Here is an 18014-nt window from a genome sequence, read left to right on the forward strand (position 1 = left end):
TCCCGGCTCTCCCCTGGCTTCCCACGTCCATCCCTCCCCCTCCACACCCAGCCTCCAGATCTTACCAGACCCGGGGAAGCAAAGAGAATCTGCTGGAGGCTAATTTCCTCGGTGCAGCATTTTCCAGCCGTCTCTAGATGGCGCAGAATGAAGTAGAGATTTGGGCCACCTGGCAGGGATAAGCCGGGGAAAGAAGTAAGGAGCCTATGAGGCTGCTTGGGGTGGTACCTGGTCAGGAGGAGTGCGTCCATATTTGAAGTGAGATGCCTGGACAGAGTTCCGGGCGCCCTTACCGAAATCCTCCAGGTCTTCTCAGGTCCAGCAGCCTGCTCTGTGTCCCTGGCATAGGGGCAGCCCAGGAGCCCAAGGCTGGACGCAGCCCACCCCGGCCTTTAACACTAGGCAGCATGTGGAGAGTGGTGGCCGGAGGGGCAGAAGCCCAGGCCGGCAAAGGTGGGCAGAGAGGGGTCTCTGGCAGGAGTCCACGATGCCAGGCGCCCTCCCAGCTGATGGGCCTGGCGACGCTCTCTGGGCCCCAATGCCGCCTGCGGTGCCTCCCCTGCGCCCCCTCCTGGCCGCAGTTTGTGAGCTCCTGCGGCGCGCTGTCTGTGCACCCCAGCTCTGCTCCGTCCCCATCGCTTGGGCTGCGGGGACTCGGGGGCTTTCTTGTGCCCCCCCCGCCCCCCTCCCAGGGCCTGGAACACTTTCATCCCTTTCTCAGAGGCCCAGTAAATCTTGGCCATGGCAGGATTTGCTCAAAGGGAGAGACTTTGCTCCCCAACCAGGCTACATGGCTTATAAATGCCAGCATCCAGTCTAGGAGAAGCATCTCCCCTCGGGCAGGAGGTGGCTTTGCGACGACAGGGAAGGGAGGGAGGGGGGAAGATGCCCGAGCAAGTCCCAGTTCTCTCGGGCCTCGCCTTCCCGGTCTATAAAATGGTGTCATAATCCCCACCCTCGTGCCTCACAGGGTTCTTCTTAAGATCAAGGGAGAAGGGAGGGAGCTGGAAGGAAGAAGTGGGGGCAGGGAGGGAGGGAGAGTGAAGGGGAGCTGCTGAGCTGCTGAAGGGCAGCCTGCTGGGCCCTCAGCTCCACGTCACCTGCATCCCAGCATCCCCGCTCTGGGCTCCAAGCCAAGGCGAGGTACTGAGTGCCTGTCAAGCCTGGCCAAGTGCGGCCACGCCCCCTCCCTGCCCGCGCCCCTGCTTCCTCATTTCCTCGGTCACCGCTGTCAGCCACTGACCCCAGACGCTCCTCCACGGCTGCCTGCCTCGGCCACACCCTGTGTCCACCGGGCCGGGCGTCCTGCCCATGGCCTGGCAGGGCCTGTGGGAGCCGAGACGGGCCTGAGTCACCGCACCCACAGGCCACCCAGGTGGGATGGATGAGGAGCCCAAGGGCAGAAATTGGGAAGAGAGACTGGGCGTGTTTCCCCCAGAGGAGGAATCTGTCTGAGCTTCCTCATGCTAACCACCCACAGAGGTGGCGCCCGCCTTCCTGAGCCCTGCCCCCGGGCCCCCTCTGGCACCCCGCCATCCTGGACGCCAGGACCCACATCCTGCCGAGCCCCCAGAGCTCCCCCAGCTCCTCTCCCCTCATCTCCTGTGTCCCTCTGAGTCACGGGCATCGCACGCTGTGTGCGGCCAGAGAGGTGACCCCAACCCTGTGTGACCTGGACACATCCCAGCCCCTCTCTGGGCCTCACATTCCGCATCTGTGAAATGGGTGTGATAACCACACAGGCTCTCCAAAGGAGACAAAGCACGTGGGGAATTGCCTTCAGGAGCAAGCATCGCATCAGCGTCAGGGATTTTGATCAGTTTGGGGGCCCAGGTGGGCCTGCCTCGGGGTGGGGCCTCCAGCACTCAGGAGGTGCTCTGTGAACACTGGAGAAATCAGTTTACAGGACCCTGAAGCCCCTCCCACTTCTCAACTACAGCCCAGACTGACTTTCCTCTCAGGCTACAACCAGGCCTGCAGCCCACCGGGAATTCCTGCCCTGGCTGTGAGGGTGGCCAGTGGGGGTCGGAAATCAGCTGGCCCTGACTGGCGGGCCACTTGCCCGCAGGGTGGAGGTGGCAGCCTGGCAAAGGAGCATCCTTTAAACGTCTTCCTATGGATCTGAATTCACATTGGGACTCGTCATGCCAGCCTCAGCCTGTTTCCTTATTGGAAGAGGAAGAGGGTAATGAAGGGGTGAATTTTTTTCTGCAGAGTGTAAACAGGAGACAAGGCAAGCTCTGTGTACCTGGTCTCAGCCCTCTCCTACTACCTGCTCCCAGGGAGGTCACAGGGTACAGAGAAAATAGCAGACAGAGGGCCGTGTGCCTGGGGCCAAGAATGTGCTTGGGAGCCTTGGACCGTCAGAGACCGGGGAATGGGGGCGCCTTCGAGCCCTCACTTCCGCTCCCCCCTTTGCGGATGGGCAACTCAAGGCCCAGAAACCAGGGATATATCGAAGGCTGAGCTGGATTCAGCCCCAGCGTCCCAGACTCCCCAGCTAGCATCGTTTCTGCCGCCCCTCCACTCTTGACAGGAAGCGGTCCCCCAAAGGGGAGGAAGGACAGAAGACAGTGGGCTGGAAAGGTGATGGGAATGGCCCAAGGTCACCTGGGAGGCTGGCAGAGCAACCTGGAACAGAAGAGGTCCCTCAGCCCCTAGCCAGGGGTCTCTGCCCACACCAGCGGCTGTGGGTCCAAGAGGCCAGAGTTCCGAATGGACAGAAAGGCGGAAACTAGCCCCCAGCAGCAGGGACCCGGCACCAGCTCTGTGCCAGGCCCCGTCCACGCATCTACTCCTCAGCCGGCCTCCAGGACTGCGCGGGGAGCAGGTGGCCCCCAGGCCCAGGTGCAGAGCACGTTCAGGGCCTGGACCCCGGACTCTGGGTGGGACAAGAGCGAGGCGGGACCCACCTCGGCTCGCCGGGCAGTGCAAGGGCCACCAGCATCCAGATGACCTGGGGAGTGTGTGAGACATTGCAGAACCTCACCTCCATCCCACCCCCAACTGACAGAATCAGGATCTCTGGGGTCTGTGCCTCCCCTGCCCCCAAAGGCTCTCGCCCTTGGCCTGTGGACAAGCAAGAGGCAAAGCTGGTGTGTTCCCAGGGGAGGGGACATCCTCACAGCCCCTCCCACCAGTGGAGGAACATTGCGAGTGGGATTTTCCATGAACCTCCAGGGTCTGTCCTCAGGGACGCTCTGGTGGATACGCCGGCCCCGGCTCACGAGCAGCTGCGCCGCCACGTTCTATTTCTGCTCCAGGCCTAAATGAGGTCACCTAACCGGTGCTGCCTTAGGTGAGCCCAGCTGGAGAGCTCAGGGGCCCAGGGGCCCAGCTGCCCAGCTCCCACGCCTGGGGAAGCCTGGGAAACCCGGATCGGGACAGCCCAGGGTGGCCACCCGCCTAAAACGGAAAGATTTGCCCGGGTGTGGGGCCGTCGAGCGCCAAAAACCAGGGCATGCCAGGCAGGCCAGGAGGGGGTTGGTCCCCAGGAACAGCCGGGGACAGGACGATCCTGGCGAGCCTGCTCTGCGGGGCGAGCTCCTGGCCGAGCTGGTGTTTGGCTGCTCCGAGGCGAGAAAGGCGGGGGCTCCTGGCATCACGGAAGCCCACTCCCCCCAGCCGCAAAGCCCACCGCTGGGGCCAGCGGCGCAGCAGCAGGCCCAGGACGGGCGCTCCGATCAGGCCACGGAGCCAGGCTGGGACCTCCCAAGCGTCTGCTGGCCCAGGATGCAGGCATCGCAGCGGGAATGCTCAGAAGTGACTCCTAAGAGCCTCTCCCAGAGCTGCCTCGGGTTCCTCATCGCCTCCCCTAAAGCCAACCTCCAAAACCCGTGGCCAAAACCACACCAGAAGAAGCACCTGCTGCGAGCCCGGCACTGGCCGGATACTTCGCGCTTCCTCTTACTGTCTGAAACCGACACAGAGCCCTTACAGTGTGCCATGTGCTCTGCGTTTGTGACACTACCTAAACCTCACCGCATCCCAGGAGGTGGGCTTTAGTACCTGCAATTTGCAGAGGAAGAAACCAAAGCACTGAGAAACCTAGTGATTTGTCTAAGGCAGTGGTTCTCTATGGGGGGGCATTCAGCAATGTCCGGACATTTTGGATTGTCACCACCGGGGTGGCTCCTGGCCTCTGCTGGGTAGAAGCCAGAGGTGCTGAACAGGCTACAGTGCACAGGGCAGCCCCACCACAGAGAACGACCCGCCCAGTGTCAGTGCCAAGGTGTAGAAACCGGGTCCAAGGTTCGCAGCTCCTCCCGGGCAGAGTGCGGATTTGAACCCTGAGGTCTGGGCCACTTTGCTCTACTCTCATTACCCTGTGATAGCTGTGCGAAATCCAAGGCCCGGGCAGGCGAGGGCAAAGTCTCAGAGCTGGCACAGGTGGACCTGGGGTTCCCTGAGGCCACCCCGACCCTGAGTCCCCTCCACCTCTCTGGTGGGGCCATCGCACTTTCCTTCAGGGGCTCCTCCTACACCACCCCCGCCCTCACATGTGGTGGGGGACCACACAAGTCCTCACCCAGGCAGGGATCCTTCCAAGAGGGGAAGGGGCACTGCTGCAATGAGGCGGCATGGTTGGCGTAGTCCAGCATTGTCCCTGGTCACGAGGACGCGGGGCCCCTTGCTCCCGGCCCCCTCTCTCTTGCACCGCACGGATCCACTCCTATCTGTTCACCAAGGAGTCTGGACACGACCTCCAGCCAGGTGCACGCACACAGCTGCCTGCCGACGTCCCACAGACATCGCTGTGCCCAAACTGCTCCTCCCATATCCTCCCACCCATGTGACAGGCAACCCACCCACCCAGACACAGGGTGCGGTCAACCTAGATCCTTCTGTCTCCATGCCCCCCGCATCCTGTCAATCAGCGTGCCCGTCATTTCTGCCTTTGACCACCTTGACCGGAATCCATGTGTCTCTACTTTTGCTGCCACGGCCATGCTGAGGACACCCTACTCTCCCGTGTGGGCAGCTGCAGGAAGAATCAGTTTTAATTGTGGTCAAATTACGCATAACAGGGACTTCCGTGTCGGTCCAGTGGTTAAGACTCCACACTTCCATTGCAGGGGGCATGGGTTCTATTCCTGGTGGAGGAACTAAGATCCCACATGCCAAAAAAAAAAAAAAAACACAACACAACAAAACAAACAGAACGTATAACATGAAATTTACCATTGAACCCTTTAAAAGCGTATGACTCAGTGACATCTAGGACCTTCGCAATGTTGGGCAACTATCACCTCTATCTAGTTCCAGAGCATTTCCCCCAAAATGAAGCCCTGGAGCCGTCAGCAGTGACTCCCCATTCTCCCCTCCCCAGCCCCCGCCAACCGCTCATCTATTTTATGTTCCTTGTGGATTTGCCTTTTCTGGACATCTCATATCAGCGGATCACACAATATGGTGGTCTTTTGTGTCTGGCTTTTTTCACTTAGCATAATGTTTTCAAAGCCCATCCATGTTGCATCAGTACTTCAGTCCTTTTTATGGATGAATAATATTCCACGGTACAGGTATGCCACATTTTGTTTACCCATTTATCTACTGATGTACATTTGCGTCATTTCCACCTTTTGGCTATTGTGATTAGTGCTGCTATGAACATAAGTGTACAAGTATCTGTTTTGCGTCCCTACTCTCAATAATTGTCAGATCGTATGGAAACTCTATGTTTAACTTACTGAGGAACAGCCAAACTCTCTTCCACAGTGGCTTCCCCATTCTACATTCCCACCAGCACTGTACGGGATTCCAGTTTCTCCATAGCCACGCCAGCACTCGTGATTTTCCATTTTTTAATGATAGCATCCTACCAGATGTAACGTGGTATTTCATTGTGGGTTTCATTTACATTTCTCTGAAGACTCATGATGTCGAGAATCTTTCCATCTGTTCATCTGTTCATGGGTCATTTGCAAATCTTCTTTGGAGAAATGTCTACATAGGTTTGATGATCAGCTTGCCCATGATTCTTTATGTGGTGGTTGTTTCAGATCTCAGTCCTGCCATGATGACTGTGGTCTTGTGAAAGCCTTTTTACAGAGCCCAACATCAGACCCTGGAGCTGGTGCTTTCTGGGAACCTGACTCAACACAACCTCACACGTGTGTCCTGCTGCTCCTCCCCTACCAGTGGCAGACATCACCAGTCAACCACGGCACTTGAAAGGCCAGAGATTTTTTTTTTCTTTTTTTTTGCGGTACGCGGGCCTCTCACTGTTGTGGCCTCGTCCCGTTGCGGAGCACAGGCTCTGGACGCGCAGGCTCAGCGGCCATGGCTCACGGGCCCAGCCGCTCCGCGGCATGTGGGATCCTCCCGGACCGGGGCACGAACCCGCGTCCCCTGCATCGGCAGGCGGATGCTCAACCACTGCGCCACCAGGGAAGCCCTGATGTCTGACTTTTAGGTTGTGCATTTTCTTCGGTCGACAGAGGTTTCTTTATGGGTGATGAAAATGTCCTAAAATTGATTATGGTAAATATGCTAATAAACAGTGAACTGTATACTCTACACGAGTGAATTACATGTGGGTGAACTGTATCTCAGTGAAGCTGTCACTAAAAAAGCAAAGCTACGCCATAGGATGTGACCTAGATGTGTGACGGGGCCCCACCACCCTTAGCCAGCACCTTTCTCTGGGCCCCCGTGACCCTGTTACTTTTGTCCACTGGGAAGAAAAAAAAAAAGCACAACCTAAAAGCTGGGAATTATGTTTTATTCGGTGGCTGACCGAGGACTTAACGCCCAGAAGACGCCTCTCAGGTAGCTCTGAGGGACTGTTCCAAGGCTGAGGTAAGGGGAGAAGCCAGGATATACAGGAGGTTTTGCGAAAAAGAAAAAAAAAAAAAAAAAAAAAACGAAGGTAGTCAAACATCAAAAGATTACTGTTGATTAAAGAAAAACCAGACATCTTAAGTTAAGGAATTTAGCACTTTTCTATGTATGGAAGATGCAAGAGTCTGGGCTCATTGAAATCACTCCTTTGATCTGCACCTCAGCTACCTGGGGCCAGTATCCTGTGTTTTCTCCATCCTGAGTGCCTTCGGGGTGCACCACAGGGGAGGCTGCAGTGGCCAAGCAGCTTGATGGCCGCAACAGCCTTTGTTTACTGATACGGCAGGCAACATTTTTTGTCCATGCTTTGCTTAACCCAGATTCTCCCCCCCCAGCCCCCTCACCCGCCCGGGGTTGTGGCTCCCACGTGCTGACCGCCTGCTCCCTCCTGCTTCCGGTGGTGGGGGAGCCGAGGGGAGCCTGGCACCCTGGACTCTGAGCCTGGGGCTCTGCGTGTGATCACCCAGGCTCCATTGACTCTGGCTCCTATCCCAGCTGAATCCATTTGCATGTAGTACATTCCTGTCCATCATTTTCTCCTTGCCTCTCTAGAAACTTCTCCTTTATGGTTTTCTCTCCCCCGTTTGGGGCATATATACCTACTCACTGCTGCTATGTACTCATCAATCTCTATCATTGAGTAATGACTTTTTAAATCTAGTTTAACTTCTGTGGTTTTAAGTTAGCCGTCACAAATGGGCTGGTCTCTGAATGTCCCTGGCCTGCATCCGGGCTTTGTTGTCGTGACAAATGTTTTATGTTTTGCATCGGAATTAGTTGCCAATATTTAAAAAATCACAAGGTTACACACACGCACACGCACACACACAAATGTGTGTTTCTGGCTTCTCTTGGAAGCTTCGTGTTCCTACATGGAGCTGAAGGGGTCTGTCACCTTTTGACAGGAAGGTGCTGTCTGGTGTACCCCAGTCCTCCACTGCGCCCTAAGGTCTGCCGCAGTCGGTATTCCCATATACAACCCCCTGATTTAATCTCATGTTGTCTCAAATCGAAATTGCTCCATTGACTTTCCTGTGCTTGCATTTTCGTTCATTCATTCAGCAAATATTTATTGAATACCTACACCTTTGCCAGGCTCTGTTTGGGCACCAGGGACACAAAAATGAAAAAGACAAGGCCCTGGCCTCATCCGCCTCCCAGTCTATGCCCGTCACCTCTCATGCCTCTTCGTAGCCTCACCGCCCACATCTTACTCCTGCTGATGCAGGGACAATAACATCCCCCCTCCAGGCTCAGCTGCGCTGGGTGCTGTTTTTTCTGCCCCAGGTCTCTCTCACACCAGGCCATCCAGAAGAAAAGGCCGGGACTTCCCTGGCGGTCTAGTGGGTTGGGACCTCTGTCCCTTCCACTGCAGGGGCCACGGGTTCGATCTCTGGTCTGGAACTAAGACCCTGCAAGCCACGTGGCACGGCCAAAAAAAAAAAAAAAAAAATGGCTAGACACTTGCACATGCAAAATCCGAAGTCACGAGGGGACCCTGGGGGTGAAAGTGGGGTGGTCGGTCCTGAGGCTCAACCACCGGGCTCCTGGAACCTGCACGATGGAGCGTGATCACGTGGATGTGCGGCCAGCAGCCCCATGACCGGTTCAGGCCCCTGCTCCTGTGCCCAGGGCCCTCTCCCCCGAGTAAACTGCATGCTCGCAAGCCTTGGGCTCAGGCTCCGCACTGGCTTTCCCAGTGTGCCCGGGGGGTGGGGTGGGTAGTGATCAGGCTGAGATGGAGATGCCATCAGAAAGTCAATGACAATGGGGAGTGAATAATCAGGACGATCCGATCCGGGAGGGATGTCACCGAGTCGTCCTTCCAGCAGGATCTTAGGGCCACAGAGCAGGTCACCAGGGGCCCCAAGGGGAGGAAAGGGTGTTGATCTCCCCAGCTTCACCCTTTCCACTTTTGTTTCCAGAGCAGCCTCTGCCAGAGATACACCATTGAGATCTGTGTTTTAATCCATCCAAGACTCCTTGTTGTAACTGAAACAGGAGGGAAGGCGGCAGGGCACAACCTTTGAAAGAATGACACAGCCCGAGGACATGACATAAACTGATTAGAACCGAATGGGTCCAAGATGCGGACAAGTTGACTTCCTTGAGCCTCAGATTACGCTCATTGTAACACATCAGCACAGCTAAATGACGCACCCACAGGCGCCATGACAGTTCTAAGTTGACCCTAAGGATCAAAAGGTGGGCGGTGGTCCGATTCCTGGAAATCCCCGCCCCTTCCAGAAATAGCTGGAATACCCCTCCGCTCATTAGCCTGTGAAACACCCACCACTCTAAAAAACTGACAACCCCATAGCCTGGTGCCTTTCTCACCTTCTGAGGTGGCCCACGCTCTGTCTGTGGAGAGCGTTTCTCTCTAAATCAACCCACTTCTTACCTATCACTGAATTCTTTCTGCGATGAGACATCCAGAACCTGAGCTTCATTAAGTCCTGAAACCAGGTGTGTGATCTCAGTTGGAAGACGGTGGGTTTTGGCCGGGTTCGAGTCCCAGCCGCGTGGGCTCAAGTCCCAATCTGGGTTTGATTGGGTTCGAGTCCTGGCACGTTGGTTCAAGTCGTGCCCTTGAGGTGCACACTTTCGTAACCACGGTCAACCAACACATAGTTTCCATGACTGTACTCATATCTTACATACTATAATCATTGGGGGTCCAGCACGAAGCCTTGCCTTGTGGAGCTCACATCCCAGTGTGGACGATGGGCCTTAAATGACAAGCACAGAAATATCTAGAACAGCCTCAGGTGGTGATCGATGTTTCATGAAAAATAGAGAGGCAGGGGATGGAGCTTGACTGAGGGAGGGGGCAGGTGGGACAGTCACTCTAATTGGACACTTAAGCAGGCTGGAAGGAAGGGAGATCAGAGCCATGCAACCAGCAGAGGGTCGAGGGTCCAGGGTCAGGAGAAAGCTCTGAGCAAAGGCCCAGAGGTAGGGTCACATTTGGCTGTTCAAGAAATGAGAGACCGGTTGCCCTGGGGAGCTGAGCCAGGAACAGGAGCGGGGGGGTCCTGGGGGCAGAGGGGAGGAATTAGGAAGAAATCTGGACTTCCACTTAAAAAGGATCCCTCTGGCCGCTGAGTGAAAGCTGGAAGATCAACACGTTCTAGGAGTTTTGTTGGACAGCCCTTTCCTTCCCTGGTGTATTTATCCTTCCAACAGGGTTCGATGCAATTGTTAATCTCAGCTCCCAAAATCACAGCGGTTTCCTGTAAGGAGTCCTGCGGATAAGACGCAGGACTTAGACATTTCCCTAAACCTAGACAGTCTGCCCAAGTCCCTTCACCTTCACCCTGAATGGCAGCCTAGCAAGCAGATGACCCGAGCTGCCTCTCACCCCAGACACGAAAAACAGAGCTCCGGGGGCCCTGGGACTTTAAGGCATCTGAGAAAGGGTTTAAAGCGTTCTTGTTTATCTTTTGGTTTGGTTGTCTGAGGATTTTTCGAATGTTTCCGTAACAAAAACAGATCTTACAGGCACTCTCTGATTCCTGATATGGGAGCCTGCCTTTAGAAACAGACCGTGCATATGTTTTAGCTCAGATAAAGCAGCGCTCAACTCCCAGCTCGAGTAGCAGATTGTCCCCCTGAGCCTCTAAAACGGGCACAATTAGCTTTATCTCCAAGGAATGCGGTGAACTGGGTCCCGGCTCACCCAGAGCGGGCTGTCAACTAAAGGTGGGCATCGTTGCCACTGCAGGGCTTTGTGACTTCCCTCTGTTTCCTGGCTGAGTTGTGCCAATTGTGAAAGGCTTGCCTCTCTGAAGACCTTCGTCCTTCCCATTTCGGCCCACAAGGAGCTTGGTTCAGGAGCCCTTGCCCAGCTCTGCTCCGGGGTTGGGTCCCTGCACCTGCCAGTACCTGGCACACAGTAGGGCTCAGTGAGCCTGAGTCAGAGGAATGGCTGCTTTCCTGGACTTCTTCAGGGGCTGCTGCCCCTCTCTGGTCTCAGTGTCTCCATCTGTCAAGGGGGTGGAGAGAGCTGGTCCAGATTCCCTGACCTGAGCCCCGCGCCCTAAGTTCACGGTTCATATGCCCTCCTCCCCCCTGCTTTTCTGTCTTCTGCTACACAAACCGTGTGCGCGAGGGTGCAGCTCTTCAGCTCGCCTTTTATTTGGTCTCCTTCCCACCTGTCCTTCCATGTACGGTGTCCTCCGGCCAGCCATCACTGCCGGGTTTGTCTTGGTTCTGCAGTAGCCGATTTCAGTCATCCTCTAAGGTGGGCTGGCAATGCATGTTGTTTCTACTGATTCTTCTTCCCTTTGTTTTTTTGGGTTTTGTTTTGGACTCAATAGTAGATTCTCTGTTTGTGTGGCAGAACTGGATTGAACCCAGATTGTGTTTGTTTATTCTTCATCTTTAAGATCGTCTTTCCTCCAGAAGGTGTTATTTGCGTTCGCCTGGGTTTGGCAGAAGCAGGCTTTCTCCTTCTACTCGGGGTGCAGGCCCATCCCCTGACTCCTGTCCCCGGTTCATGGAACTGACCGTTGCCCTCCCCCACCCCATGGCTGAATCAGATCACCTGTGCCCCAAGGCTTTGCAATTTCCTCTTGTTTTACAGACCTCGGATATCAAAAGGCAAATGCACATGCCAGGTATGCCATCCAGCCTCTCCTGACCCATTTGAAGACCATAGTCGAGGGCTCTCCTGTGCAAGCATCACCTCCGTCGCGTCCCCGGCAGCGCTGGACACAGGGTCACGTGTTCCCCACCCCACATCCCACTGCACCCGACCAAAGGCCACTCAGCCGGGCTGCATGCTGGGCCATAGATGCCAACAGCTGGGAACCTCCCAGGGTCCTCCTCCCCCAGGCCCCAAGGCTGGACACTGTAGGAGCTCCCACCCCCGAGGAGTCAAGGCCGTACCAAGTGCACTCTGCTGCTGACCTGGGGACGCAGGCTCACAGGCAGGTGCCCCTCCCACCGCCCTCACTGAGCTCTCCCCGCCTCTGAGGACCCCAGCCAGCCAGCCAGCTTTCCTCCAGGTGCGGAGATGGGAGCGGAGTCTCTGCAGAGTTCACCCCCCGGGAGCTGGCTTTTCCCCAGCACAGTCTGCTTCTAAGCAAACAGCATCCCCCAGACGAGGCAGGCCTGTGCTCAGGGCCTCCGGGCCTGCTCCCCACGGGGAGAGAAACCCAGGATGTTGCCGACAGGACGGCCAGACTGTGCGAGGGCGGCCTTCGGGGTCCCACAGCCCTGTGTGTCATTCCCTGCTCCACCTCTCGCTACCGGGTAACCCTGGCCCAGGTCCTAACCTCACTAGGACTGTCTTCTCACCTGCAGAGCAGTGGCGCCTTGAGGATTAGATGAGCTGGCGCTGAGCACAATGCCAGGCGTCCTCTCAGCACCCGACCCGGGCGGGTCACCCGAGCAGGCCTGGGGAGCCTAGGGGGTGCAGACCAAACCTGATGCTGGCCTTTGGGCCCTCCCCTGGGTGCACTGCTCCCACGGGGCCCAGGTCTGCGAGCAGCCCTAATCCTTGGCCACCTGTGGTGTTATTCTCTGCTGGCCGCATCCGACTGGCCCTTCCAGCTCAGATCTACCCTCTGGCCACTACCCTTGAGGGCCACCCTCCATGCAAGCCCAGGCTCGGGCCTTTCCCCGGGTGGGCAGGTCCAGCCTCTGCGGTATAGCCTCTGGGAATCTGGATGGGGACCCACAAGAGCACGTCAGGCGGGACAGTCCTGTGTGCCCCGGAGGGTGGCTTGGCTGGAGTGCCTGGGGCAGGACCTGCTGGGGGTGCAGGCTGCCCTTGTGTGCCCCCTGTTCTCATATTTCGGACTCTCCTACACCAGTGTGGCCCTGGGGCTCCCACTGAGCTAGTCACCTTTCTGTAGAACTTGAACAGGCCAGGTTAGTTTTGAGGGCCTCAGTCTCCCCATGTGTAAAACGGGGCAAATAAATCCCACTTCCAGAGGTTGCTGCCTGGGTCACAGGGATGTGCATTTTGTAACTTATCAGCTTACTCTCCCTGGGATATTTCTTCCAGGCAGTCAAACTTGACGGGAAGTTAGAAGCTCTTCTTGCAGGATGGAGGGCAGAGGGCAGAGGGCGGCGCTGCGGGCAGCCGGTGTGCAGCTGGCGCAGGTGTTCCCACCCCCACCCAGCAGATTCTGATGTCAAGTCCGATGCTGACTTCATGGGGAGGAAGCCTGGGAAGATAAGCAGAGCTGTCACAGTCAGCGCGGCCAGGGGCTCCCAGGAGGGAGAGGAAGTAGGTCAGAGGCCACGGGAGTGATGGTGCCAGAAGGTGCTGACGGTGTCAGGTCCCCATTAGCAGCCGGGGCTCTGTGGGCAGGAGAAGCCAGCGGGCCTCCGGCAGGGATGACCCAGTGGGCGGGACGCAATGCTGTGGTACTAGACAGGACCTCAGGGTCCAGGCAGCCCGCATGTGAGGTAACCTGGACGGGCACAGCGTGGCCCGGGGGGCATTGGCCAATGCCGGGCGAGATGTCCAGCCTAGACAAGCTGTGGCCGGTTCAGGCTGTAGGGTAGTCAGGCCACCAGGGAGCACCCCAAGCCTGCAGACCGGACACGGGACGGGACAGGTGGCAGGGCAGGGCCTGAGCCAGCAGGGCTCCAGGCTGCCGAGCTGAGCCTGTGCTCTCGGGCCCAGCTGGCTGCCGGGGCACATCTAGGCCCCGTGGAGGAATGGCCAGCAATGTGCACACACCAACAGCAACAGGTTCTGCGGTGCCGCAGGTGGAGCTGAGGCCACGGACGGGCAGCCCCGAGGAAGCCCCATGAAGCCAGCTGCCCAGGGATTTGGCCGCGTTAAAGGAGAAGCTTGGTGGGCTTTCCCAGGCAGACACGTGGGAAGGGCATCTGGCCAGGGCCCAGCATGGGAAAGGTGAGAGGTGAGGTGGCTGGAAAGGCCAGCAAGGGAGCCCGGAGCATTCTGAACGCAGACGGCCAAGTCACCCAGCCTCTGAAGGTTCTTGGTGGCTGTTCTGCTGATTTGCCCTTGCAGCCAGCTCCTGACGGGCCCACCAGGACCTGGCGCGCGGGCAGGGGCCCAGCAGCTGCTCTGGTGCAAAGCCGCCTCTTTCCTTCCGCGCCCCCAGCTCTGTGCTCAGAGTCGCGGGCCCACAGCCCTCGCGCAGGGCCTGACCTCCTGCCCAACCCTCTCCCATCCAGCTCAAGTGCAGGAAGCACGTCTTCTGAAAACTTGGCCTTTATTTCAATAACTTCTCCGTCTGGTTTAAGCACGTGGTCCCGCCTTGGCCAGGCCCCTCCCCAGCCAAACCCCAGACTACAGCCCCCTGGGGTGGAAGGCCACGGTGGTGGTTGGCTGGGGCTGCAAAATGCCATAGACTGGGTGGCTGAAACAAGAGAAATTCATTTCCTCAGTTCTAGTTCGCAGAGGCTGCAAGTCTAAGATCAAGGTGCCAGCAGGTTGCTTTCCTCTGAGGCCTCTCTCTGTGGTTTGCAAATGGTCGCCCTCCTGCTGCCTCTTCACGTGTTTGACCCTCTGTGCCCAATCACCCATGGTCCCTCTGAGTGTCCAAATCCCCTCTCTTATAAAGCCACCAGTCACACTGGATTGGGGCCTACCCCCAAGGCCACATTATACCCTCATCACCTCTGTAAAGACTATCTCCAACTCCACTCACGTTCTGAGGTCCTGGGGGTCAGGGCTTCAGCATGTGAATTTTAGGGGGTCACAGTGCAGCCTATAAAGCCGCTAAGAGCCCCCTGGCCTGGCCTATGGACTCTGAGCCTGTCAGGTGAGGAGGGTGGGGCTCCCCTGGGGCCCGACCAGTGTTTTGTAGTTGATGCTGCTGTCTCCCCGACACAGCTCCCTGAGGCGGGGGTGGGGAGGGGACCTGAGTCCTCTCTGGGCGCCCCCCTGGCTACAGGATCGTATGAGCTGACGGGTGGCATTCAAGGATCCTGCGTGAGTAACCGAGGAGGGCAGAAGGGGGCCCGGCCCAGGGAGGCCACAGGGAGAGGCCACACAGCGAGGCCGGCATTTCTGAGTCCCTGCCCACCGGCCCTTTCCTGGCCTCCCTCCTCATGTGCAGCAGTGTGTTACCAGCCCCCCGCCTGCTGCTGGTGCAAGATTTCCAAAGACATTTCGTATGCACATTTTCGGAGCCTCAGAGCAGCAGCCCTGTTGCCATCAGCCCTACTGGGCTGGGAGATCAGGCCCGCCTTGCCCGAGGGCGGGGCTAGAACTCACACCCCACCTTCTGCCCTCTTCTGGCTCCTGATTCCCTGTACCCAGCCTGAAAGGGGCTGGGCTCCCAGAAGGAGTGAATCACAGGGAGCTGGCAGGATCAGACCAGTACCTGGGGCTCCCCAGTGCCAGGCACGGGCAGCGAGGCCGCGGGCCTGCCCTTCTGCCATCTGCTGAGGGGGCGGACATGCTCTGAGAGCAGGGCTCGAGCCTCGCTGGGCTGGGTGCTGCACTTAGCAGGGGGTCAGGGAAGGCCCCCTGTGCAGAGGGGACGGTTGAGCTGAGCACGGTGGTGAGGAAGAGAATCCGGGGGCACCAGGGTGATGCCTCTCAGGAAAGTGCTCGAAACAGCAGCCCCCCTCTCCTTGGGCCTGCTCAGGAGGGGAGAGGAGGGCTCAGCTGCCTGCCCCCCTCCAGCTTCCTCCCAGGCCCCTTAGAGGAAGACTGCTTCCTCCAGCCAGCCTTCCCTGCCTGCCAGCCTGCAGGCCCCTCCCCTCTGCTGGCCGCTTATACTCCAGCATCTTCCCCTAGCAGGCTGGCTGGCCACGAGAACCTGGGGCTGCGGGACCCCTAGCTGCTCTCTGCAGCCCCCCGCCCAGACACATACTCCAGGGGGCAGTAAAGGGTGGCTGGACCCTGGCAGGCCTCTGAGCCACACCTCTGCTACCTGTGGTCAGGACGTGCCTCCTCAGGGGGAATCTGTCCTCACCCTAGGTGTGCAGGCCCGGCAGGGCCCTTTGACCCAGACTGCCTGGTTCAAACGCTGGCTCCATCCCTTACTGCTCAATCCCCAGCGCCTAAACCTGCCCCTTTAGGAGTGTAGGGGTGCTGCGGCACCTGCCTCCCTGGGTGGTCACGAGGGTGGCCTATAAGCAGTGGAGAGGGTGTCCAGTTCCATGCTGGCCCCAGCACAGTCCACACCTCCAGAGGGTGCATACCAGGCCTTCAAGAGAAGAAGACGGGGGTATCCAAGATGCCGCCCGACGCCCAAAGTCAAGCTGCCCAGAGCGGCCGCAGGAGGACAGGCGTGGGGGCGCGGAGCCCACCCAAGGCCCGTGGCCTTCCGTCACACCCGCAAGACCGCCCAGGCAGCATTTCGGCGCCCCTGGAGGCCCCCGCCTGTCCCGACGACCCACCAGGGAGGCGCTACTGAGCTCCACGCCCCCGGCCACGGCGGCCCGGACCCCAGGATCGGCGGCAAGGGGAAGCCACCTCCTCGGGCCAGAGCTAAGCCCTGCGGACTCGCCCGGGCGAGCTCACCCGGTCCGCGCGGCCAGACCCCAGCCCAGCCCCTCCTTGACCGCCCGGCCCTCCCCCTCCCCCTCCTCTGTTCCCTGCTCCCGCCTCTCCCCCGCCCCCACGCCCGGCCCCCTTCTCGGGTCCCCCCGCTCAGACACCCCCTTGGTTCCTCGGCTCTGTACCCCTCTCGTCCGTCCCCCTCCAGGTCCCCTCGCCCGGTCCGCCTCGCGGCCTTTCCTCGTCCCCTCGCCCCGCCCCACACCTCCCTCCCCCGTCCAGCCCCCTCTCAGCCCCCCCAGTCCGGCCCTCCTCCCCAGCCCGAGCCCCCTCTCCCTCCCCCGCTCCGCCTCCCCGTCCCCCGCCTGGTCCCCCGCGGCCGCTCTGCGTACGGGGTGACGCAGCACCGCCCACCCGCGCGCCCCGCCCGCCCCGCCCGCCCCGCGCCGCCGCCGCCGACGCCGACGCTGCCGCCGCAGCCGCAGCCGCGACCCGGGCTCCTGGGGCCGCTAACGGTCCAGCGCCCCTCGGCGTCTGCGCGCCCTCCCGGCGCCCTCAGCCCGGCCGACCCGGCGGCGCCCTGGGCGCTGGGCGCGATGGGGGCCGCGGAGCCGCTGCGCTCGGTGCTGTGGGTGAAGCAGCAGCGCTGCGCAGTGAGCCTGGACCCCGCGCGGGCGCTGCTGCGCTGGTGGCGGAGTCCGGGGCCCGGAGCCGGCGCCCCCGGCGCGGGTGAGTGTCACCTACGGCCCGCGGGCTCGGCCGGGGTGGCGGGGCAGGGAGGGGCCGGGGAGGAGGGGGCGGGGAGGCCGGCAGGCGGGGGGCTCCGGGACCGGAGGCCCGGAGATGGGGGCCGGGGTCTCGGCAGCAGCTGGCAGGGAGGAGTCCCGGGCGCCGAGGGTGTGTACACTCCGGGACCGGGGTGACAAAGAGCGAGCGCCGGAGCGGGGGCGGGGGTGGGGGTGGGGGGAGGTGCCGGCGGGGAGGGCCGGAGCCCGGGCGCCTGCGGTCCCGGCGAGGATGCGACCCCGGAGGGCGAGGCGCGGGGTGGTGACGGCGGGGGAGGTCTGCAGCCCGGGAGGTGTCACCTGGACGGGGCCGCATCTCCGTGACCGGCCCGCAAGTATCTGAAAGGCACCATCCGGATCGATTGTGAGACTGATTACGGATGGATCCCGAGGGAGTGCCGGCGCCCCGCCCTCGGTTTCAGTTTAACCCGAGTACAGATGCTTTTCGTTAGCGGGGATCCAGAGCGGGGTCAGGAATTCCTGTTGTAAAGTGAAAGACAGGCTCGTGATCTTCTGTGTGGGTTGTGCTCCCTGGTGGGGTTGGTGTGGGTGTTAGTTCTGGTGCAACAGGCTGGACGCGGGACCTGCGGAGGCCCTCCGATTTGGAGAAGTGTAATTTAACTGAAAAGGGCACTCTCTTTCCCCAAGGAGAAGGGGCCAGCGGCTCCCAGGGCCGAGACGTCGGCGGCAGAGGGGTGGGCAGAGGCTTATCAAGGAGGTGTCATTTGACCCCTGGCAGGAGGAGGAGGATTACAGGAGGCGCCTTTGGCCAGTGAGAAGCGGGGAGGCGTCCTTGGCTGGCGAGGAAGCGCAGGGCTGGCGAGTGTGGGTGTGTTTCCATCTCATTCATTTGTCTTTCGTAATTTTTTAATGAGGGCCTGTCCGGGAAGGGCGCGGCGGTAATCCTCGCCTCTGCTCAGCGCACGTGACAAAGTCCCTGCCGCAAT

At 59.4% G+C, this 18014-nt stretch overlaps 1 protein-coding gene across 1 annotated transcript in view; it reads left to right on the forward strand.

Moving 5' to 3' along the window:
• The first annotated feature begins 16743 nt into the window (after positions 1 to 16743).
• CERK (ceramide kinase) overlaps positions 16744 to 18014 on the forward strand; it is a 51417-nt gene continuing 50146 nt past the window's right edge. The window contains exon 1 of the mRNA XM_032644262.1: positions 16744 to 17011. Within this exon, the coding sequence (XP_032500153.1) occupies positions 16879 to 17011 (133 nt within the window). The 5' untranslated portion in view covers positions 16744 to 16878. The remainder of the gene's footprint in view (positions 17012 to 18014) is intronic.

The sequence above is a fragment of the Phocoena sinus genome, chromosome 10 (assembly GCF_008692025.1).
Source record: "Phocoena sinus isolate mPhoSin1 chromosome 10, mPhoSin1.pri, whole genome shotgun sequence".
In the NCBI taxonomy this organism is placed as follows: domain Eukaryota; kingdom Metazoa; phylum Chordata; class Mammalia; order Artiodactyla; family Phocoenidae; genus Phocoena; species Phocoena sinus.